We start from the raw sequence: 25,892 nt of genomic DNA, 5'->3' as shown, positions 1-25,892 counted from the left end.
TTGGTGCAGAAGAGAATTCTTGGGAGCCATCGTCTAACATCCTGGATAAGAGTCTTCTCCAGTTCTTTCATCAAATGCACCCCGTCAAGCCTGGCCCTTCTTGGAAGGGGCATAAGAGGGGGTGTACTGTTCCGGCTCCCGGGCATGGCAACTCCTGACCGGGCCTGGCAACTCCTGATCGGGCCTCCCACCTGCTCCACCACCTCTCTTCGGCTCAGCACGGCACGGTCTGCTCCGCGGCTGGCCTCCCACAGCCCGCCGCATGGCCACCAGTGCTGTCTTCCTCTCTTCAGCGGGGCTCTCCCTAGGTGCGCGTGCGTGGGAGGCCCCGGCCTTTAAAGAGACAGGTGCGAGAAAGTTAAGCCCGGCCCCTGAAGATGACATCATTCAGCATGGGTATTTAAACCCCACAGGTCCTTCTGAACATTGCCTTTGCAACAGGTCCTCTCTGAGTGCTAGTTGCTAATGTCGTCTTCCATTCTTGCTTTGTTCCAGTTCCAGCTTACGTTCCTACTTTGTTCCAGTTCTAGCCTCCATTCCTGGAAGCTAGAACTGGCTAGAACTCCTTGGTTTGATCTCCAGGACCTTGACCTCACTCGTCTTCTTGTCTGCTTGTCTGCTGCCCATCTTGACCCTTGGCCTGTTTCACCGTCTTTGCCTCTTTGCTGCCAGCCCCGGATCTTCTGCCTGGACTCTGGTTCTGCTCTTCACTGTCTGCCCAGACTGATCACCTTGTCTTTGTCTCATTCCTCCCTAGCACCACCTCCTGGAGACGAGTTCCATTGGGGGCCATCCCTCTGTGGATATCTACCACTCGCTCCAGCTTAAGGGTCCACAACCATAACAACAAGAGATGTGTACAGCCCCTGTCTAAAGCTATTTACATTCTTTTTCCCAGATACTATTTTCTGGGTGTGCAACCTCTTTTGGGGCAAGTGTTTTGAGAGCAGGGCTTTCATGTTCCTTCCCAGGTTCTGAGTGGCTTGGGTAGATCCCAGGTGTTTGGACTACTCTGATAGGGATGATAAGATAAAATTAGTTTTTTTTTTCCTGAAGTCTTCCCAGGCCTGTCCAGAGTCCCACCCAGAGTCCTGCTCCTTTGTCTGGATGTGTTTCTTCTGTCAGTATTCTAAATGTGTTTTCTGATATTTTAGAGTTCCTTTGTTATGGGATTCAATGGTTGAAGAGGTTTACTGATGATTGTTGTTGAATTAAGTTTACCCCTGCTCGTGGGGCAAAGTTGCTTTTGAAGGTTCATGATGGTAGGGGAGAAAAACCCAAATGTTTGAACTGATCTGGTAGGACTTCAGGAAAGAAACCTTTATTTTACCTTTTCACCCAATAAATGGCCTAATGTGACTTGGTGAATGACCCCCTTAGATTGCAAGCTCTCTGGAGATAGGGAAATACCTTCAATACCTGAATGTAATATGCTTTAAAGTGTCTGAAAATTAGAATATAATTTAACTAAATAAAAGCTATCTGAATTTTCCTTAACTTTTAGAGGGGATTACTGTAGAAGAGAGTTGATTCACATTTGTAGGGCATTATGGGGAAACTCTTAATGCCGCTGCCTGTCTTGTATCTACTCTATGGATAACTGTCAAGCTTTGGATTCCATTGCCATCTATTTGCCATCCTTCATGAGTACTAGATTCAGTAGGAAAAAATATATAGGATAAGGTCCAGAAACAATTCCGATGATGAAGCAGAGTTCAGCGGGCATCACGTGTCCATGTTCCTGGAGTATTGGCAGTAATTTGCTTTTCTTTTTACATGTATTCTTGGGAATCTCTCATCATTTTTATTGCAGGAGACAATATTATATACATGGACAGTTTTGTTATTAAGATCTAGTATTCTTGAAACCTGTGGGCCAGACCCAGAATCACCTGGAATAATGACGTTCGCTGAGCCCGTGGCCTCAGCAAACTGTTGGGAGAGGGTGGGTTAAAGAGACAACATCAGTTTGTTTTGCATAGTCAAAATCATGTTGTCAGGGTGTTGCAGAGTCCCTATGCCATGGCTATTGCTTGTTATGATGTTGAAAATTTTGCAATAAAAAAGATTAAACATAAAGAGACAGCATGCATAGATTTGATTTTCAAATTCACATGCTTTATGTTGCAGTCATTTTTGGCTCACACAAATTACAGGTGCAAAATTACTCGCAGTCCATGTAGGCAGTTTTCAAATTGAAAGCTACCAAGTCTGCAGGTGGAATGTACCTGTGAACTTTGGAGCTCTACGGGCTAAAGCTAATGAAACTGCCCAGGAATTGTACAGGATCTGCAAGCTCATTTTCTAAGGAAACCTCCCCATGGTATTTTTTTTCTTTGAAATTCTAGGGCTGGCGGGGATTGTGGTAGGGGGACAAGTGTACCCGTGAATTTAAAGTGCGTGTGGAGATTTCAGAATAAAATCCCCATGCATACTTTGGCTCCCATGGATGACTCTGCACGTCATAATGTTGCACATATACTTCTAACCACTGATGGGAGAGCAGTTTTGAGCCTGGTAAAATTTACCTGCTTAGTCATCTGGGCTGATTCCTTGGACTTTTGTCCTTCCTCTGCATTATTTTGCTTTTACAATTAAAAGTCACATTTTTAAAAATGTTTGAATGCACAGTCTGAGGCAGATGTGGGGAGAGAAAACAAGCTATTTGACATGATGAGGATGCATATGTCAGCAAAGAGCAGGGTAATTACTTTTTTTTTTTTTTTACTGAATTGCAAAATAATTGCTGCAGCAAAATCCCACACCACATAGGCATTTCTTAGTGTGACTGCATTTAGATTGTAAGAAATCTTTCATAAAAAGCCATTTACTTCCAACACAGAGATTGTTTCAGTGATCCCCCAGGAAGTCATTATGGTGCAGGAAAAGTGATGTCAGTATTTTTATTTTCTGGGAAATGTTTGTGAAACTCCTGCAGAAAGAGCGACAGAACAGAGTTTTTGTTTGTTTGCGGTTTTTTTTTAATACAATTAGTAATCCTTAGGTTGATCTGCTGATCTGACAGTTTTAGCCCTTCATCAGCTGTGCAAGCAAGATGGTAATAATTCAAGGGCACGATCATTGCAAACTGATTCTAGAAACTAAAATACGCATTACATTACATTACATATTTTGTTTTCCTGCTGTTGCCTCAGGCTGCCTTTTGTGAAAGACACACTGATCTCAAAGGTTTACATTATTATAGCTAAAGTATCAGCTTTTAATTGAAGAGGTTTATTGTTTCCTGAAGAATCTGTGGTGTTCATTCCACAGCGTCTGATTAGTAAGTACCTTTATTGAAGAAAGTTCTCCATGAAACCTATTTTCCACTTCCAAAGATGATTTCAAAGTAATAAAAGGGCCGGTTTTCAGCTTCCTTTCAGAACTTCTCAAAGGGAAGCTCCAAATTCTTGGCCGGTGCTGCGGGGATCCTTTTACCCTGTGAGGGGGGGGGGGGGTGGGCAGCTTTCAAAGGGGTTTTTCTCCATGGGCAAATGCCGGTTAACCTTTAGGGAAAGCCCCTTAGAAAAACTGTACCTATTGCAGGCGTAACCCCTTTTACTTGCACCTAGGGGCATGTAGGAAAAAGAGAAGAGACGGACCCTTTCTGGGCAACCCTTCATGCCACCAGGATTCCAATGTGGGGGACGAACAGTCGTTCTTAAACCCTGCTCTTTTCAAGACCAGCCCTTTCTCCATCCTCTGCGCACAGCACTGACAATTAACACGGCCTCTGTGCCCATCAAACACACACATGAGAAGAGTGGTGGTTTCCAACTTCTTTTACTGCTAGTTGATTAGACGACTGAATCATATTTACAGCTTCAATTCGTTTCTTGGCTCAAGTCAATAAACAATAAGGCAGCAGAAAGATTTAATAAACTTGTGGCTCCACTTCTCTAGCAAAGTCTCTTCTTTTACTGGAAGCACTTTGTTTACACTGAATCCCTTCTACTTTCCAATGACTCCAGATTTATCAGATTGAAGTTAATTCAGCCCTCCCTTTAACTCCCAAGTTATTTTCCCAGCTCTTCCCATTGAAGGTGGTCAGAATTTAGTCCCAGATTTTTTTCTCATCCTAAATCCTCTTGAATTCTGTAACTCCTTGTGCAGCACCTGGTGGGCACCTTACTCTCCTTTTAGGTAACAAAGTTCTTGGTACCTTTACATTGTATCCTTTAGTTTCCCTCTTTTAGTGTCCTTTGATGGGATCCTCTCCTCCAGATGAATTGCTCCATATCTCTGAAAGACTCCACTTTCTCAATAGTTTGGTTACTTGAGTCCCGGGTACCAAGGGCCATCAGCTCCAAGTGGAACAAAAATAGTCTTTAAACTCAAAAAAGGGTTAAAACCAAGCAAGAAGCAGGAAGAGTAGAAGAAAGCTTCCTTGCCTCCCAACAGAGGAGACAGTGCAAAAAGACAGTTACTTCAAAATATACTTCCTCTGAATCAGGTCACCATCAGGTCTATCCTGTGAAGGAGAGCTAGCACACTGCAGGTCTTTCTTACCCTCAAATCCAGCCTCGGATACAGGAATGCTCCAATCCACTGCAATAAGGGGGACTGGCTCTCACAGAAGGATTCTCAAAAGCGAAAGAGTCCAAAGCAAGCTTAAAGGCTGGATAGACGAGTCACGGGAGGCTGACCCCCTACAATGGGAAAACTTCCTTACTCTTTTGCCAAAACTCAGGAAAAATTAGCAAGCAGGAGACCAAGAGCTCCTGTCAGCTTGAAACTGTAACTAAAGATCCATGAGGATAGGTGGTGCTTTGGGATGATAAACAGCAAAGTCACCCCATCTGCTGTTCCCACATGGGGGAGCAAAACCCAAAAATCTCTCATGAATTTCTAAACAGAATCTCCTAAATCAATTGCTACACTCCTTTTAATTAGGGAAACCAAAGGGCTGGGGCTAAGGGCGAGGCCAAGATGGTAGAGGACTCATGGTGGAGAGGGCTTAATGTAACTCTCCGTTCATTCTTCCCAGGGAGCACTTGAAATTTCTGAAGATGCATCTAAGCTCGCCATTACAATCTGTACGGAGACTGAAAATTCACCTCTACAGGCACAAGGTCTATGGGGTAAAGTCTGATAAAGAATGTGTTGGGATTTCAGACTGAAACCCGCACACACATACCCTCATCCACCCCCATCGTCCCCTTGGGAGTAGGGCGGTGGGGCAGTTTTTAAAGGGGCTTACCCATGAGTAAATGGGTGTTTATCCGTGGAGAAGGCCCCTTTGAAAATTGCATCCAAATGTGTAAATATTCAAAAGGGCTCTGCATGGAAAAATAGCATATACTTGCATAAGTATTATGTATTCACGCTATTTTATGAACATAGAGGTGAAATTTAAGGCCTACGTGTGTGCGCACATGGATGAGCCAATTTTATAACATATGCACGTATATGCACATGTGCTATAAAATTGGCAATCTGCTTGTACATATGTGCATGATTCTATATTAACACACGCATGTACGTACGAATACCATCTGGAGCGTGTAAGTGGGGGAATTTTAGTAAGTACGCGCGGGGACATAATAGGCCTTTTTCCCCAGTTCACCCCAGTAAAGGAGAAGACAACCTAAAACCCCCAGCTAACTTGCCTCCTTTTTACTCTGTTAGCCCCGAGCCTTAAAACCCCACTGACTAGCCTCGTTTTTTTTGTGAAATGACTTACATGCCATCTATAGCGGAAGAAAAGTTACGCGGCAGGGGACCCCGACACACACTTGTGCACGTAACTACTTCCGCACTGATTTCATGGTGCAATCCTGGCCCGCCCATGCCCCGCCCAGATCCCGCCACATTTTCAGAAAACATTTTTTATGCGAGTACCGGGAGATACGGGTGTAACCGCTCAGGTTTTAAAATCCATGCGGCGTGTACCAGCCCGAATCATGCGTGTATCTTCCAGCTCTGATGCGCATAGGGCTTTTAAAATAGACCCGACAGAAAATAAGAATCTTTCTTTAGTTTTCATGCACATTTTACTGGTGCAAAAAAAGGGGCAGTCAGGGTGTTCCGAAGCAGAGTCAAGTGGTGCGAGTGAAAGTTGCTATTTTAGAAGAGATACTCACATATAAAGTATCAAACTTGTCCATACAATTTTACATCTGGTAATTGACTAGCACAAGTGAAATTGGACTTGTATGATATAATTAAAACTAAAACGCTATTGGGCAGGGGTGGCCAACCTATCACACATCAAGAGCCACAAAACCAGAATTCACAGTGGCAGAGAACTGCCATACATTTCAAGAGAGTGTGTGTGTGTGAGGGGGGTGCAGGGTGTAGGCGAGCAAAAATGTCCTTGAAAGAAAAGACCAACACTTTCTCTCCCAGTCACAAAGACACACACACACACACACACACACACACCTTCCACTTTCTCTCTCTCCCAGACACAGACACACACAGAAAACCCTTCCACTCTCTCACTCTCCCAAAGATACATATATACACAACCCTTCCACTTTCTCTCTCCCAGACACACACAGAAAACCCTTCCACTCTCTCTGGCACAGATACACATACACATAATCCTTCCACTGTCTCTCACTACCAGACACACACACAACCCTTCCTGTATCTCTCTCTCTCTGTCTCCCAGACTCAGATATACACAAAACCCTTCTACTCTCTCTCTCACAAACAGAAACATACACACACACACAAAACATTCCAATCTCTGTCCCAGACACAGACACACACTACCTTCCACTCTCTCTCTGATGCACATACAGACACACATACAACCCTTCTACTTTCTCTCTCTCTCAGACACAGACATACACACAACATTCCTATCTCTCTCATATACACACATACAGTCTCGATTGCACATGCAGAACACAAACATCTCTCACCAAATACAGAAAAAAGAAACCATAAAGTTTAAGTAGAAATGTGCAGACAAAAACTGAAATGGAAATCGCAACAAGCTGGACTCTGTTGCAGTACAATGGGAAAACATAATCACTACTATTCCTCAGTATACATTAAACAATGAAATCAATAGCGCAGGCGTGCGCTGCTATTGCAGGCTTGCGCTGTTAGCACAAGCCTGCGATAGCTTTAGAAAATGAGGCCCTTAGTTTGTAAGCCCTCTGGGGATAGGGAAATACCTACAGTACCTGAATGTAAACCGATGTGATATCTCAGATCGAATGTCGGTATATAAATAAATAAATAAATTCTTTACCCCAAAATTCATCAGTTATATCCTGTTCATGTTAGTTCAACTCCATATCACAAACTACCTATAATAAACTATTTTTTATATATATAACTTTCAATACACCATTTACCCAATAGGTAGCACCAAACCTTTTTACCAAACCAATCACTACACGAAGACATACATTTTATCATTCAATTTTGAAAATGTTTTTAAAAAGTTATATTTACAGTATTACAACAGCCTATTGATAAGAATAAATAAATTATGAAGGGCTATACTACTGATGCATTAGTATAACTCATCATATAACTAAAATCACCATACATCAATCTTTAAAGTTATCAGAATAAATCATATTTTCACACTAAATCTTTTAATTAAACACAAAATCTCCATATACCACTGACCAACCAGCAGTTTGAGTGACCCATAGTTGTTTACTGCTGATAAAAAAAAAAAAAAAAAAAAAGATGCTGCGCATATGACCAACATTCCATTTATTTAACTATTTGTTTATTTGTTTTTTTTTGTGTACCAACATTCAACAAAAGTCATCACATTGGTTCACATATAACAAAAGGAAGAGAAATTACAATGTGAAAAGTAGAAGCAGAAATATTATACAAAATAAGGGAGAAAATTAAAGAAGACAGGAGAGAAAGAGAAATAAGAGATAATTAAGTTGAATTTGGTAAATTAATTCTTTTTAACATGTTGAAAAAGCTTTTAGAAAAAGCCATGATTTTAGATCTTTCTTAAAAGTTTGTGAGGATGATTCAAGTCTTAGTTCTGTTGTGGTTCTGCCCTCATGGGCAACCTCTTACCTTCTCTCTGGTGCCCCGCGGCCTGGAGGCTGCAGTCCCCGGTCTTCCTTGCGGCTGGAGCCGCTTCTCAGTCTGCCCTCTGTGGCTTGAGAGCTGCCAACAACGCTGGGCCTGTTCCTTACCCCACCCTGCTCTTCGGCGTTAGCAGCAGCATGGCCGCTGGCCATGGTCCTGCACAACTTCCTGTTCCTAAGGCGCGGGCTGTGTCTCTTCACAAGATTTAAAGGGCCCTGGGCCCCACCTGATGACTGTTTCCTGTCTCAGCCCTATAAAAGGGCTTCTCCAACACTTCTGCCTTGCCTTGCATTGGAGTTACTTGTCTCTGGAAGTCTCGTCTTCCAGCGCTCCGTCAGGTCTTCATTCTTCATTGGAGCTCCATGTCTTGTCTTGCTTCCAGTGACTTCATTGCTTCCTGTGGCTTCCTGATGTTCCATGTCTTCATGTCCTGAGATTCATAGTCCAGGCTTCCTGATGTTCCGGACTTCCTGATGTTTCAGTCTTCCTGATGTTCCAAGGTTTCGTCCTCCTTCGCTCATTCCGAGTCTTCTGAACCTCCAACCCTTTGGTTCTCCAGATAACACCTTGCCTCGTTATTGGAGTCTCATCTCGGCTGGGTTCTCTTCCTGCGCTTGTCCCGTTCTCGGCATGGTCCGTGACCAGCCTTCTCAGGTTGTGTAGGGCGCGTTACAGGGACAGGGTGGTCCGTGACCAGCCCATTGAGTCCACCCATGTTGGTGGGCTGTGTAGGGCACCCTGAGAGACAGTGCCAACGTCTGAACCTCCCCAGCTTCTCGTCTCATCCAAGAGTTTTCCAGGTTCCTCGTCTTGTCGAGTCTTCCAGTGTCTTCTTGTCTACGTCACAAGGACGTCTGCCCTCATACTCAGTCCGGCTGCTGCTTCTTGCTGACACCTAGTGGCAGGTTCGAAAGGGCTGTGAACGGTCAGAGGACTGTTCATTACCAACATAATGTTGTTGGCTTCCAGAAGCATGCAGGTCCAGCAGAGGGTCAGACTTGTCTTCTCCCATGCTGGGACACGCCTCGCCAACCCTTGATGCTGTCTTGGATTCATCTGGGATCGTGCTGAGGCCCAAGGGCACACATCCCCCACAACTGAGACTGCTCTCCTAGCGACCCCCCTTCTATAACAAGTTCAACTGGAAGGGTGTTCCATAGTAGCGGGCTCTTCACAGTTTATCATTATTCTTATCGGTAGGCTGTTGTAATATATATATATATAACACTTTTTGAACATTTTTAAAAATTGTATGATAAAATATATGTTTGCATGTAGTGAATTGGTTTGATAAAAGGTTTGGTGCTACGTATTGGGTAAATGGTGTATTGAAAGTTATATATATATTTAAAAAAAATTGTTATAGGTAGTTTGTGATATGGCACTGAACTAACAGAAACGGGCATATAACTGATGAATTTTGAGATAAGGAATTATTTTGTATGGATTAGCATTTCAAAAGAATTTGATTAGTATTTAAAAAAATGTTCTAAAGAGGATGTTTCTATATTTTATTGCTTATAGATATCAAGATGTGGAAGTCATATCTATTCAATTCAATATATGTCATCTTTTGTCAAAGATGAAGTTTAACACTGCGTGACATGCATGTGTATTGTAATAGCAATTGCTCATCTAAGTGCACATTTTTTGTACATTATGAGGGAGGGAACATATACATGTTTGTAGTGAGGGTTTTTACTTATTTATAGTAATTTTTAACCCCCCTCCCCCCAATTACCAGACATCTGTTCTGATCGGTTCCAGAATATGAAGCTTATTACAAAAACCAGACTAAAGTCTTAAATTTTGAAGATCAAATGCAACCACAATGCTCAAGAACTAGATTTTGTATGTAACAAAAATCATTGCCAACCGTCTACATGGATTTTCAGTCTCCTGTATCATTGCCATATAAAGAACGTAAACGTTAATTGGTGCTAAATTCATTTGTAAAGAAGGACATTCCACAATTAATATTCTTTGGTTATTATAACACTAATTTACTTTTCTTATCAAATCCAAATATGTTAATATTTTGATTTCAGCTAGAAAATATTACAACACCAAGGATTACTAGCAGTCATCTGGTTTTTAAGCTGGCACTGCCAGAAATCAGAATTTCAGGATAAGCTCAGAAGAAAAACCCTTCATGTGACGTGATAGTTTTGTATAAATACTGAATTTTTTGGCTAAGATGTTAAAAGTGATTTGTAATTATAATCAATATTATTGGTCAAGTCAGTTTGTATGGTTTGCGTCTGTTAAGTAAATGCCAAAACATAACTATTTTGGGAATACTAGTACAGCACAGTCCTTGCTTCAGACTACTACTGCCACCGTATTACACAGAACATGCAAAAGAGGTTATAACTCCTGCTCACAAGTTGCAAACCTGTGCTAATTCAGCCCTTTTATGTGCATTAAAAAGGGAACAGTAATGAATGTTACAAAGAGTTTATGTACTGTTATAGGGTCCCTACATCTGGGAAAATTCATGGATGTACTTAAAGTAAATGATTGAGTGGAAGACCACATGAAGCTATCAATAATTGAACAAGGGCAGTGACTCAGGCTGAATAACAGATAGATAAACTTTGCTTTTATCCTAAAGAAGAATGTGATTGCTGGATGGATATTTTTATTTGATTTGCAGTAAGATTTTGTAGGAGGAGAGGTAATTATTTTGTAGCTTATGGTTAACTATTGGTATCCTTTGTATAACTGTGAGTATACAATGGATAAACAATACCTGATACTTTCTTCTGCTTGAAAGAAAGCAGTGTATGGAAAACCATAATACAGTATCTGTGAGTTGGCAGGTAATGGTGAGGAAATAAGCCTGAGGTTTGTATGCATTGCCCATTCAGAACTAGATAGAATAATGCAAAATAAAAATAAAATGTCACTTTAAGTATGTCAAGTCATCGCAGATACTGTCGAGTGCCCTCATCTCTAGCAGAGTTTTAAGTTATGTGACATCATTTTTTTATGCCTTGCTTTGTCAGTTTTTGCCTAGTCTCTTATAAACAGGCAAATGTCAGCCCTGTCGCTTGTCACCAAGCGAACTGATAATATCCTGTCAAATATTTTCAATTGTTTTTCGAATGCTTAGAAAATTTCAATACAATACTTTGGTAGATGTGAACAAAACGGAATTTCAAGGGAGCAGCAGTCTGCGCTCACAGGCCAGTCTCATTGACAAAGAGCACCCAGAGGTGCACTGTTGTGAAACGAAGAGATAAGACGAGATATGTTTGACTATTTGTCTTTTCTTTGGCAGATTGATAATGTACGGCTTTGTGAAGGTCATGATGCAGGTTGGCCAGATAAAAAGTGGCGACTTTCACTTCACAGACTGTTTGTTTTTTGGCTCTCTGATGTCTGCTACTGACCCAGGTAACTATTTAAAATGCATTGCCTTATTTCGGTTTTATTTATTTTGGGGAATGTATGCAGTGCTTTTGCCTCAGGGTGGCGTCAAAATACTGCCAATCAATAAAGGTCACAATGTCAAACCATAAAGCAATACTCAGAAGATCAGTATTGTTTTTTATGGGAGTGGTAGTGAAGGAAATTAAAGTGAAAGATTTCAAAGGCCAGCATGGCTAAGCAGATGGATACAGAAATACTGTGTGAAGCCTTTCACTTCTACATCTCCAGTATGTGTCAGGCCCAAGGCAGAAGTGGCTAAAAGAAAAAAAAAATTGGCACAAAGAAAAAGAAAATGCAAAGCAAACAGTTACATTCATGGAACAAACATTGTACTCTTGATGACTGTATTTGTAACCCCCTGTGCAGCTAGGGTCACCTTCCCAACCTCAGGGAGCATTGGGGTTACTGTCCCGAGGTGGAGAATCAAGCCTCCAGGGCCGTGAGCTAGGGGCAGGATAACCTGCAGGGCAAATAGCAGGCTGAGAATCTTCTGAATCAAACTGTTAGGTTTTGTAGATTTCATGGAACCTTGGCCTGAGGTGGGAGTTGACTACTGGAGGGGTTGGGCCCCACAGGTCCCCACCGTCGGGAGGCGAAGTGGAATGAAATGGAAACACAGGCAACAGGACCACAGCTGTGGCCCAGGAGAGAAGCATAAGAGAGCAGTCTGCGTCATAGGTACCTGCATTGAAGCAGTACTGTGGGGTGCCCCGAGGAACGGGGTCTGAGAGAGACAGTTCCAAGGTATCGCAGTGCTGGGCAGGTCAGGAGATAGGATATACCAGTGGAAGGATCTCCAATGCAGAGACACACAGGGCAGGCCCTGAGGAGCGAGGAAGCGTGGAGACAGGATCTCTGGTGTAGAAACATTGAGGCTACCCCGAGGAGCGGGGAAGCGTAGAGACAGAATCCCTGGTGTAGTAGTGCTGGGGCTACCCTGAGGAGTGGGGAAGCGTAGAGACAGAATCTCTGGTGTGGTAATGCTGATGAGCCTACCCCGAGGAGCGGGGAAGCGTAGAGACAGGAACTCAGGTGGAGTGGAGAGCCAGGCATAACATGACTTGAGTTGGGTCGGCCGCGGATGGCCATGGCCGACGGTCATAACAGTATTCCACTTCCTAAGGGCCCCCCTTCCCCCCACCGGGGTTTGGGTTTCCGAGGATATGTGGCATGAAATTGCTTGATGAGATCCTTATCAAGGATATTGGTGGCAGGCTCCCAACTGTTCTCTTCTGGCCCAAAGCCCTCCCAAGACAGAAGGTACTCCCATTTCTTTCCACGTTTCCTCACATCAAGGACATCTTGGACTTGGTATATCTCGTCTGCTTCAGATTATAGTGGTTGAGAGTCCAGTGGCTTCTTGGAGAATCCAGACAAAACCAAAGGTTTAAGTATAGATACGTGGAAGGCATTGTGGATCTTGAAAGAGGAGGGAAGCCGGAGTTTGTAGGTGACTGGATCCAAACGGCTGAGCACCGGAAAGGGACTGATGTATCTGGGAGCAAAGCGAGACGAAGGCAGCTTGAGCTGGATAAACAGGGTGCTGAGTCGCACCTTGTCACCCGTTTAAACTGGGGGCTTCATGGTGATGTGCATCAAAGAACATTTTAGCCCTTTGAACTGCTTGCTGTAGCAACTATTTTGTGCTGTTCCATAGTTGATGTAACTCCTGGGCGGTCAACTGGGCTGCTGATGAGGGAACAGGTAATGGAAGCGGTAGTGGGGGAAGAGGTTGACATCCATAGACTACCTGGAAAGGTGAAGAGCCGGTGGATGAAGACAGATGTGAATTCAAGGTGAACTCAGCCTAGGGAAGGAGGTCGGACCAATCATTCTGCCACAGGTTCACATAGGCCCGAAGAAACTGTTTAAGAGTCCTGTTAGTTCTCTTTGCTTGCCCATTGGCTTGAGGGTGATAAGCAGAGGTGAAGTCTAGAGAGACTTAGAACTTTTTGCAGAGGGACCTCCAGAATCGGGCAGTAAACTGGACTCCGTGGTCTGAAAGGATATGTTTTGGAAGACCGTGGAGCCAGAACACATGGCGGATAAACAAATGCGCAAGTTGCGGTGCTGAAGGTAGGCCAGGCAAAGCCACGAAGTGGGCCATTTTGGAAAAGCGGTCGACAGTGACCCAAATGGTGTTGTTGCCCCCAGAGGGAGAAAGGTCCACAATAAAATCCGTCGCGATATGGGTCCACGGCTCACTCAGGATAGGCAGCGGTTGTAAGAGTCCCCATGGGCGTCCCACTGGAGGATTGTGGTGGGTGCAAGTGGGACAAGACTCCACATAGGCCTGTGCATCCTTCTTCATGATAGGCCACCAATAAAACCACTGGAGAGTGGCCAGTGTCCTAGACTGCCCCAGGTGTCGTGCGGTCAGGGAGTTGTGAGCCAAACGGCAGACCCTCCGGCATAGATAATGGGGAACCACCGTCTTCGCAGGTGGAACCGGAAAGGTGGCAGTCAAGATGACCTTAGCGAGTTCGATGATATGCCGTGGGACATCTGGTACATCCTCCGGGACAAAGGATCTGGAGAGGGCATCAGCTCGGCAATTCTTGTTGGTCGGTCGGTAGCGCAGAAGGAAGTTAAATCGGGTAAAAAAAAGGGACCACTGGGCCTGATGATGGTTCAAGCATTGAGCACGGTGTAATTACTCGGAGGTTTTTGTGGTCAGTATACACTGTGATCTGATGCTGGGCTCCCTAGAGCCAGGGATGCCATTCCCCAAAGGCTAGCTTAATAGCCAGCAGCTCCTTATCTATTGCGTAGTTCCACAGGGGAGAAGTATCTGGAAAAGGAGCATGGATGTAGGGTAGTCGAGTACTGGCTTAGAAGCGCCCCTACTCCCACATCAGAAGCATCGACCTTGACTATGAATGGGCGACTGGGATCTGGATGACGGAGACACGGCTCATAGAGGAAGGCGATCTTGAGATCCTGAAAGGCGGTCATGGCCTCGGGTGACCAATGGGAAGGATTAGCCCCCTTGCGAGTCATGGCCGTGAGTGGTGCAGTCAGAGTAGAATAATGATGACTGAAGGACTGGTAGTAATTGGCAAAGCCAAGGAATCTTTGTAAGGATTGAAGGCCCGTAGGCTGAGGCCAATCACAAATTCTTTTCAACTTCTGAGGGTCAATTCTGAAACCTTGACTGGAGACTATTTAGCCAAGAAAGGGGACGGTCACCTACTCGAAAGAACACTTTTCAAGTTTGGCATAGAGTCGGTTGTCTTATAGATGCTGGAAGATGCGAGAGACATCATGGCGGTGGCTTTGTAGATCCATGGAGAATACTAAAATGTCGTCAAGATACACCACAACACATTGGTATAACATATCCCTGAAGACCTCATTCATCAAATTCTGGAAGACAGCAGGGGATTTGCAAAGGCCAAACAAGGTATTCAAAGTGACCGTCTTGAATATTAAAAGCTGTCTTCCATTCATCTCCTTTACGGATTCGAACTAAATTATTGGCTCCTCTGAGATCCAATCTGGAAAAGATTTTCGCTCCCTGGAGCCTGTCAAAAGTTCAGAAATTAATGGTAGGGGATAGCGGTCTTTCAGGGTGATCTCATTCAAACCCCAGTAGTCGATGCAGGAATGGAGCGATCCATCTGTTTTCCCTACAAAGAAAAAACCCGCTCCGGCAGGAGACTTGGAGGGTTGAATGAACCTCTTAGCCAGGTTCTTGTGGATGTTCTCCGACTTGGCATGAGTCTCTGTGAGCAACAATGAGTAGATTCTGCCCCGAGGAGGCTCAGTGTTAGGTAACAAGTTGATTGCGCAATCATAGGTATGATGCAGAGGCAGTGCGTCCATGGCCTTTTTTGGAGAACACATCTGCATATGTTGAGTATGAGGAGGAAGGCCAGGAGGTGAAAGTGAAGTACTCAGGCAAGGCAAAGGTTGAGACGGGCTCCAGCAGTTGGCGTGGCAGGAGGAAACCCCAGCAGGAAAGTTGTTAAGATGGCCCAGTCAAACTGTGGGGTGTGCTGTTGTAGCCACGGCAGTCCTAAGACCACAGGATGTATGGCCTTGTCCAGAATGTGGAAGGAGATGGATTCCACATGCAGGGACTCCGTTCGGAGAAGAATAGGAGCTGCGGTGTGGGTAACCTGGCCAGGCAGTGGCTCTCCATGGATGGAAGAAAAGATTAGAGGTACCGGGGAGCGGATGGTGAGATTTCCACCAGCACCAGAGTCCACAAGAGCCAGAGTATGGAACTCCTGATTGTTCAGCTTGATAGAGACAGGCAGACTCAATGGAGGAGAAGGAGAAGTCAGGCCTAGGAGCAGTCCTCCTGCTGAACCTAGGCCTGGGAGTTTCCTGGACAGACGGGGCATTTGACTAAGGCGTGTTAAGATTTGCTACGATATAAGCAGAGGCCTGATGGTTGGCGGTGGTGTCGTTCCTTGGGTGAAAGCCTGCTCCGGCCCATTTGCATAGGTTCTTCCTCAGCCTTGTTTTGAGCTGAGTTCAGCCCAGGGAAAGACGAGCGTTGAATGTGGGAAGAGCTTGGCATAGATCTTCTGGAAGCTCAGGTCTCCCGTGAATGCTCCTGGAGATGGCGGTCAATCCTCCCGGCAAGATCTATCATTGAGTCTAAAGATTCTGGCAATTCATGGGCCACCAGCTCATCTTTGATTCGAGAGCTCAGTCTCTCGAGAAAAATGGATAGAAGGCAGTCAGGGTCCCAGTGGAGTTCAGACGCCAGGGTCCAGAATTCTATGACGTAATCTGTCAAGGGCTGGGTACCCTGTTGGAGATGGAGGCGTGGATCCGGAAGAGGATTTTCTACTAGGGTCGTCGAAGATGGAGCGAAATAATGCAAGAAATCCGGGTAGGTCTCGAAGAACCGGGTCAGCACGCTTCCAGAAGGGTGAAGCCCAGGCAGAGGCCTTGTCATCCAGCAGAGAAAGGATGTAGGTGGTCTTGGTATCATGTTGGAAAATAAGCCGGTTGCAGGCAGAAGTGCATGTTACATTGGTTCAGGAAACCTCAGCACATCAGTGGGTTTCCAGAAAAGCGTGGAGGTGCCGGCAAATGCACCATCGGCTGAGGAGACTGGCACAGAGGTAGAAGGTTGAGCTTGGGAGACGTCGTGGTAGCTGCACAGCGGCATCCAATCGTATGCTCAAGTTGTCTATGGCAGCTTCTAGTGTTTCCAGGAACGTTATTGCTTGTTAATTCTTTGTGCCAGGCCAGGAATGGCCTGTATAGCCGAGACCTCTTCTGGGTCCATGGACTTGGCAATCTGTTAGGTTTTGTAGGTTTCATGAACTCTTGGCCCAAGGTGGGAGTTGACACTACCTGAGGGGTTGGGCCCCACAGGTCCCCACCATCGGGAGGCGAGCTGGAATGGAAACACAGGCAACTGGACCATGGTTGTGGCCCAGGAGAGAGGAGGCGTAGGAGAGCTGTCTGCGTCACAGCCACGTGATCGCAAGCACCTGCACTGATGCAGTACTGTGGGGTGCCCCGAGGAACGGGGTCTGAGAGACAGTTCCAAGATATTGCAGTGCAGGGCAGGTCAGGAGATAGGATATACCAGTGGAAGGATCTCCAATGCAGAGACACACAGGGCAGGCCCCGAGGAGCTGGGAAGCATGGAGACAGGATCTCTGGTGTAGTAGCACTGACCACCCGAAGAGCAGGGAAGCGTAGAGACAGGATCTCTGGTACAGTAACTCTGAGACTACCCTGAGGAGCAGGGAAGTGTAGAGACAGGGTCCCGGAACAGGAAGCGCAGAGCAGGCCCTCAAGGAGCGGGTACCCAGAGCCAGAGTCCTCAATCGGAGAGCAGAGATCTGAGGCAGGAACCGCAGGTCCAGAGAGCAGGAACAAGCACCAGGGGAGCTCAGGGAACTCGTTGCCAAGTTGGTTAGCATAGGCCCAAGGAGGTGCTTAAGTATCTTTTTAAAATCCGCACGGCACGCTCTGGCCTGACCTCTGCATATATCTCCCAGCTTTTGCGCGCACACAGGGCATTTACAATCGACGTTTAAGTGTATAAATCCTTTTGAAAATTACCCCCATTCTTTCTATTTTCAAAAGTATTCATGTTAAAGTAGGCACAGTAACTGTTGCGGTTCCGGAAGTGGACCCCTGTTCCGAGGTAAGGTTAGTGCTGCCAAAGAGGTGCTTAAGTATTGATGTCATCAATTGGGGATGACCCCGGAGTTTCCACCATTGGGCCTTTAAATAGAGGATGGGTGCCGTGCGCTCGCGCGTGCCTAAGGAGGCCCAGAGTCGGAGAGTAGGTTGGCGGCGTTCCAGCCGCATGTGGAGCATGAAGAGCCAGGAGGATCGTGGCGGTAGCGGCTGGCCACAGCCACGAGTTCACCCGGAGTGGAGAGCCAGGCATGACATGACGTGAGTTGGGTCGGCTGCGGACGGCCGCGGCCTACGGTCATAACGCAAACATGATGCCAGCTCAAGTAGATGCAAAAATTAAACAGAATCACAGTTCCAGAAAATCCCTAAATCTTCTCCTTATAACTTCTTTTCCTTAAATAACAGTTCCTTCTTACAGCAGCACAGTGTCTCTTGTTATACTTTGTTTCTTTTCTTTCGTCAGCCTTTTAAGCAAACCTAGCCTGGTCATCTCTTTTTCTTACTTAGCAAAATAGTTATTCACAAGAATGTCCTGTTCAGCTCAAGGGAAAAATCCTTCTGGTGCAGCATCAGGATGATCCGAGCACCGGACCCGGGCGCGTGCCCAGGTGCGCGAGTATTTGCGCGCACGTCTTTTGGCGCTGCCCTGGAGCGCCCATGCCCACACCCAAACCACATCCACACCTTTGTGAATTGGAGTGAGGTATTTGTGAATTGGGAGATGTGCATGCTTGTAGGTAGCTTTTAAAATCTGCTGGCCGCACATCTCCCGAATTTGGTGCACGCCGGGCTTTTAGAATTCACCTCTTAAAGTGCATTTATCACATGTAAAGCCCATTGACAATTCAATGGCAATGTATTGTAATAATTTTCAAAAGCTCACTTACTCAGATAAAGCTCAGTCTAGGGAGGATAACTTTCATACCGGCACGTGGGCGCACAGGTACGCGCATATGCCGGCTCGCGTGAATGGACGTGGCCATTTTATAACACATGCGCATGTTATGAAATTGGGTGTATGCGCGTACATGTGCATGCTATTTTATATTTGTGCGTGCATGTGCGCGCAAATGCCAACTCTACCGCGTAAGTGGGTGGATTTTGCTAGGCGCAAGCACCAACGCAAATACTCATTTCCCCAGTTCGTTCCCTGTTCGCCCCAGTAAAGGATAAGACTTCCCCCCCCCAGCTAGATAGACTTTCCTTTACCCTATTAACCCCCGATCCTTCAGACCCCGCTGACTAGCCCTAATTTTTTTATTTTAAAGCTTCTGCTATGGATGACATGTAAATTTATGCAGTAGGGGACCCCAGTGTGCGCTTGTGCATGTAAATACTTATGCACATACTTCAGGTTTCAGACCCGGAACACCCATGTCCCGCCCATGCCCTTCCCAGACTCCACTCACACCCCGTATCTGTTTTAGGCTTTTCAATTTCTGCACGTACCTGTGTGCTTTTTAAAATCCGCACGGCACGCTCTGGCCTGACCTCTGCATATATCTCCCAGCTTTTGCACACACAGGGCATTTACAATCGACCTTTAAGTGTGTAAATCCTTTTGAAAATTACCCCCATTCTTTCTATTTTCAAAAGTATTCATGTTAAAGTAGGCACAGTAACTTACAGCTGCTCTCGAGCAAGTGTAACTTCTTCTCATATGTCACTGAGCGTATCCTGCACAATCTGCAAATTTTCAAAGCAGACATGCGCAAATGTCTGCTTTGAAAATTCAAGCTAAACTCCACAGGTACTTTTTACCTGCAGACTTTAACCCTCCACAAGCTACTGAAAATTACTCTCAAAAGATACATGAAAGCATGCTAAAGTTTCATAAAAACATGCTATGCATGTTTTAAAAATGTGATAAAAACACAAAGTAGTCCTGTATATAATCTGGACACCTTTATAAACAGTTCCAATACATAAATGGAAACATTTTTTGGTATGTAAATAAAATGAATACTGTCCATGGTCTCAAATCCTCCTAGAACGGCTTCTTATCGAGTCACACATGAATAAATAAGTTCAAAGCGCTTTCTACTGAAGCATTTCCAAAGGAACACGCTATTGAAAATATGGTTCTCGGAGGACAAGCAGAATGTTACATCCTCACAAGTGGGTAATGCCAACAAATAGATTACAGCTGGTGAAGTTTACTTCAAATCTTCTAGAAGCTTTGGATATTCCCAGCTGCACATGTGTGGGCCATCTTCCATTACAGACATCATGAAGACCCTCAGGACCCTTCAGTTCTCTTAATTTCTTTGGAACCCAAAGGTCATTTTTTTATTTCTTTGAAGAGAAATTTGAAAATTTGCCGTGTTTTCATCAAGGGATCTCTCTGTTATTCATATCTCACTTCTCTTAGTTTACTGTTCCCAATTTTCTTGAATTTTTTCATTGGCCACCGTGTGCATTAGTATCCGTGCATCAGATGGCCTTGGTTGGTATTTTCTTAAAATCTAATAATTTGATTTTTCCTTGATTTATTTGGCCAGTGTCCCAAAATGAGAAGAGAATCAGTGGTTTCAATAAGTGCCCTTCATGTGGATGCATCTTTCTGTCTTAGATCTCCATGACAGATATATGCTCCATCTGGTGAATAACCACAATGTGCCAGTGTTTGATTTGCAGGAAGTTGACTTCCAAAGGATGTTGTTCCCACCTTGAGCTGATGGAAAAGCTCTTTGGGAAAAGCAAATCCAGTCTGTCCACATCAGAGCAATTGATACTGAAGGGCCCAGGAGCTGCACCAGATGCTGCGGTGCTGGCAATGCATTGACATCAAGAAGGCATGAATCTCCCTCTACATTGTGCACCCTCAGAGGCCAGGAAGATAGACCATCATATAGCTCCTACTCATCTGATGAAAGTGAAGGATTCCTCTTTATTGTTCCAACAACAAGGAGTAGAAATATTGAGCATCGAGCAAAGACTAAGAAGCATAGGCATCTGTTTACATCGGTGCATGATGCCAGGAGCAGGGAGATGATGACTGTGGCTGTAAATCATCCTGAAGCATTTGCATCAGTCAGAGGAATTGTAACAGCCTCCAAGGACCCACATGCCAACCACCAACCTTCCTCAAGTATCCTAGGAAGATATGGCCACTCCTTTCTCTTCCTATGCAATATTGGCATGGACAATTTTTGAGGAGGCATTGAAAAAAAGGATCCAAGCAGCACTGGATTGCAGAATTGCAAGCATCAATGTATTAGCTTTGATGCTATCAATGCAAAGTGAAGTTCAACCTCTATTGGATTCTCTTATGGCATCTGGCAGAAGGAACCCGTTGCCGGTTCCTGGAGGTGCATTGGCATTGGGAAACACCACAACATTGCCAATTTCAAGTGTATTAGGAGGATGAGTTTCCCCAATACATGAAAGTACATTAGGGTCTAGTGCTAGCAGACAAAAGGAGTACCCAGATGCACACTCGGATCACAATGCCAACCTATACTTCTGGCTTGGAGTCTGAATAATTCTGGGGGTACACATGGATATGAGGACTACTCTGATCAGGAGGAGTCAACAGATCTAGTGTCATACCATTCTCCTCTACAAAAAAAGGAGAAAATCTCTGGAAGACCTCTCATTGCCAGTTTTCTAAAGAGAATTGTTGTGTGAGTGCTAAGGAGCGGTCCCAATTTGGAAAAGAAAGTGGGCCCTTGGGCCATGGCATGACCACAAAGGAAGACTCCGGAGAAGCGCCGAGGCAGGCGAGATGCATCTGAGCACGGGCGGACAGGCTAGAGATTCAGGACCCTGACCTCTGCTGAACCCAAACGCACCAGAAGCGACCCAGCAATGCAATGCTGGTCTCTGGGGTAGCCCTCCGGCCACTCGATAGCTCTTTTGGACCAGCCGCCTGGGAACGGCAGGTGCGACGGGATGGACAGTAGTCAAGGACAGGCGATCACATTGGAATAAGATGACACTGGAACAAGGACGAAACATAGGCACTTGGATGAGATGTAGGCAGGGCTGAAGCTCAGGATGAAGGAGGGATCCGAGAGGCACAAAACAGGATCCATCCAGAACAGGGCTCCAATGACCGGGAATGGACACCAGGTTAGATCCGGAATTACTCACGGCTGGTCAAGGAGGCAGAGTCTGGCGGGAGAGGCTGGGCTTAAAACCCGGAACCAGGAACAGACATAGGCAAGACTAAAGCTCAGGATGAAGGAGGGATCCGGGCAGAACTCGAAGTGGGATTCAGCCAGAACGGGGCTCCAATGACTGGGAACAGGGACCGAGTTAGATACAGAATTACTCACAGGCTGATCAAGGGAGTCCAGCGAGAGAGGCTAGGCTAAAAACCCGTAGCCGACAAAAACATCCAGAAAGAGGAACTGGAGAGAACTAGGATACCTGGAGATGGAACATCTGAAGACAGTAACATTGGATGAGATGAAACAGGAACATTGTAACATCTGAAGACAGGATCCGACAAGAGTCCAAGAACCATGGACAAAGACAAGGGCGCTCCCATGAAGAACAGAGAGCCTTGAAGAAGCGAAGATGGACCTCAGAGCCTCCTGGAATGAAGAACTGGAACAGATGAAAAGTCCAGGAGCAGACTGGCTCCCTGTGAAAGCCACGAGGGACTGGCAAAGGGCCCTTTTATAGGGCTGAAGAGGAGATTCCCAGATGAGGTCATCAGGTGGGGGCCGCAAGGATTTTCCTGCCACGGGCCCTTCAAATAATCCAGAGACATGTGGCCACATGCCTAGAGAGAGGCCAGGACCGGGGACAGTGACGGCGGCATCCACGCTGCAAAGATCAGGTTGGAGACAGCACTAGGCCACGAAACAAGACCCTGATGTTGGTGGCTCTATGCTGTGAAGGCAGACAACTGTGGCAGCTCCGCCCACCGATGAGAACAGGCGGTGGTGCTCGGGCCGTGTTGGACAGCATCAGCGGCAGCTTCCGGGCCAAAGGTGAGAGACTGCTCATGGCTAGGCCCACGAGCAGTATCACAACAGCACCCCCTCCTCAAAAGACCCCCTCCCCAAGCCTCCTTTCTGCAGCTTGGAGGGGCCGAAGGGACCACATCCACACCATCAGGGGGAGATCGAGGCTCCAAGAACTGGAACTGAAATTCCTGGATGAAGGACTGAGGAGATGAAGTATACAAGGCTGAATACATGGAACGAAGGTAGTCAACAATCCAGGCAAGGACATCTTGCTGGGTTGCAGGACGGTTAGGCTGCATCTTGGGAATCACGGAATGCAGAAATCTTGGCAAGGCAGAAAACAAGGATGAAGGAACCAAAAGCTTAGGCAGCTGGGTAAGCCATCGAACCTGGGTGGAGGCGCCTCCTGCAAGTCGTGAAAAATTATACTCAGGCCTTACAGGTGCTTACTGCAGGTTGTAGGAAAAAACAAAATTCCAAACAATGGCTGGCGCCTCCAGCAGGTTGAGGGATTCACGAGAAAACTTTGGACAAAAATTCTTGAGAAAAAAAATTACTTGTAGTTTTTTAGATCTTGAAACGCCATGTTCAAGATCTAAAAGACTACAAATACAGTAAGTTCAGAGCTGCTATCCGAATTCAAGAGACTTTGCCCACTTTGAATTTATTTGAATTTATTTAATTCTACAAATACCGTTTTAAGACAATATATTCCTTCTACTTTCTAGATGCTGTTATTAAGCCCTTGAAAAAGAACGGCTTTGTTCGAAACATGGACCCATGTCGGGGGTGTTAAGAACCAAAGGCTTCAGAGTCATTTAACAAACATTGGTGATCTTTAAGATAAGTTATACTCAGCAAGCAAATTAAAAAAATTTAAAAAAATATGTTCACTGGTAACTGACCGATGATTACAAATAAGGCTGAGTCTGCTTCCACGATGAAGCCTATTATCACTGGTCAATCTCTATAAATGAAAGCGTCTTCTATATACTGTGGGCACTTCTGGCATTCTGTTTGTTACTTCTAATTCTGCCAAGTTTACTTTATTTGCATAATATTCTTTTATTCCTTGCATGGTGCTTTGGATAGGGTGTATATATTAAAAAATCAACAAATGCTAGAAAATACTTTTGCACTAAGTGAAAGACTGTTTTTCTCTCTCTGTACATCCATCTAATCTATATAAATAACTATATATATCTACAATATAAATGGGTTCTGACCGACAGCCCACAAATGCTCAGTAGAGAGCAGCTCTACTGCGTATGCGTGGAACAGAGAGCTCTGACCGACATGCCATGCATCTCTCTCCATGACACGAGAACTGACGCGAGTTCAGCGCGCGGACAAGTTGGGGGAAGGGGGAGGGAGTTGGAACGGCAGGAACATCGAGAGCTCTGACAGATATGCAGTGCCACAAGGGAAGGAGTGAGTCACATAGTGTAGTGACTGAGAGGCGACGGGAGGGGATGAGAGTGAGGGATGGGATTGGGAGAGGGTGGGAAGTGACTGAGGAGGGAAGGAGAGGGAGTGAGAATGAGGGGGGGAGGTTAGAGTGAGGGAAGGGGGGGGGGTTCAGTGAGAGGGGAGGGAGGCAGTGGGAGAAACAGGGTGAGTAAGACTAAGGGAAGGGAGTTTGAATGGGGCAGGGGAGGGAAGGGAGGTGAGTGAAGGAAGGGGGGTGAGTGACCGAGCGGGAGGAAGATGAGTGACCGAGGTGAATGAGGGAGAAGAAGTGTAGAAGACTGACATTCTCGAGTCACATAGCAATGACTGAGGAGGGAAGGGGAGGGAGTGGGAGTGAGAATGAGGGGGGGGGGGGAGGTTAGAGTGAGGGAAAGGGGGGGGGTTCAGTGAGAGGGGAGGGAGGCAGTGGGAGAAACAGGGTGAGTAAGACTAAGGGAAGGGAGTTTGAGAGAGGGGAGGGAAGGGAGGTGAGTGGAGGAAGGGGGGGTGAGTGACCGAGGTGAATGAGCGAGGGGAAGGGGGGAGTAAGGGAGAAGTGTAGAAGGGTGCCATTTCTGAAACCCGAACCGAAAACATTTTTAATGCATATAGAATACCAGATCTTTGAGACACTGGTTTAATGTCAGTTCAGCTTCAAATGGTAATGTTTCCCAAAAATATAATATAATTGTTAATTTTTCTGTTTTCTTATATGGTTAAAAGTGGTTCACTAACAAGTCTGTACAGATAATTTCTCAACATTAGTTATTAATATTTTTCTGTTCCCCAATGAGAATCTCATAATTGTTAATAGACAATTTATAGGTGTTTTTGTGTTTTATTGTTATTGCACTGTAAATGTTTGCTAAATTTCGGGCCCAAGAATTAATTTAGAAAGTATAGGATGTAGTAGTCTAATCTAGAAAGCTGTGATGACCAATTTCACTTTCCTGTCATTTTCCGTAGTAATATGAACATACGGTATAATTCAGGCAGTGTTAAAGCAAAAAGTTCAAATTCTGTTTGTCTAAGGGAATTGCTTGAACAGCCTAATATAGAAGGAAAACCAAGGAGTGGGAAAAAAAAAAGAACTTCACTTGTAATTGAGGTGCTCAGAACTGGTGTATGGGAGAGATACTCAGACTGAAGATGTTTACCTTGTGGCAGCTTGTTTTAAGCACATCTTTTAAACCACTAGTTTTCAAATTCACTATTCTCCTCTATGACAGTATCACTACTGTACAGGAGAGCCACTAATTGCCTTGTACAATCAGGATCTGCTTGGTACAGGTGCACAATGATGTTATCAGCATCATCACTTATATATATATATATATATATATATATATATATATAATCGTCCTCTCTAAGCCAGCTGGTGACACGGTTCTGAATACTGTTGGTCCTAGAGGGTTCAACTGAATTGTAGGGAAGATGATTACAAACTTTCAGCTCCAACAGCTTAAATACGTATTGTATTTGAAACAAAGTGGGTTATTCCTATGTGGCATATGAAGTTGTGAAACCACACAGAATATGATGGGTCATTAATATTCATTTCATCCTGGCCTATGGGAGGCCCTTAATGGGATAAAATTAGGAGTTGGGTAAAATTGAAAACTAGATTTTTTTTGGAAGAGGTCAGGAATGGGAACTCTGGTAATGGAAGCACACTAGAATGACTTGATTCAGACCAGGTTTCTAAATAGCTAGAATTCAGCCAGTCTGATTGGTTTTAATGAAGAGAGGCTGACCGGCCAGCAGGATCTTTAAACCAGCAATGTAATTGCTGGCATTCTGCCAACTGCCAGCCAGCTTGCCGGCAAAACTTCCTCCCTCCCTCCCTTTCCTCAGGCCAGCCTCCCCTCTATACCACTACCCACTGCTCTACCTTAATTTGCGAACCTTTTCTTATTGAACTGGAGCCGTCTTAGGTCAGAGGGG

The 25,892-nt window shown here is 45.2% G+C and overlaps 1 protein-coding gene across 5 annotated transcripts in view; it reads left to right on the top strand.

Annotated features, from left to right (window-relative positions):
• The window catches only part of SLC9A9 (solute carrier family 9 member A9), a 902,600-nt gene that overhangs the window by 161,715 nt on the left and 714,993 nt on the right, over positions 1–25,892 (top strand). For all 5 annotated transcript variants that reach the window (XM_029617398.1, XM_029617399.1, XM_029617396.1 and 2 more), the window contains one exon: positions 11,309–11,424. In XM_029617398.1, the coding sequence (XP_029473258.1) occupies positions 11,309–11,424 (116 nt within the window). The remainder of the gene's footprint in view (positions 1–11,308; positions 11,425–25,892) is intronic.

The sequence above is a fragment of the Rhinatrema bivittatum genome, chromosome 9, assembly GCF_901001135.1.
Source record: "Rhinatrema bivittatum chromosome 9, aRhiBiv1.1, whole genome shotgun sequence".
Classification (NCBI taxonomy): domain Eukaryota; kingdom Metazoa; phylum Chordata; class Amphibia; order Gymnophiona; family Rhinatrematidae; genus Rhinatrema; species Rhinatrema bivittatum.
This window is presented reverse-complemented; position numbering and strand designations above follow the sequence as displayed.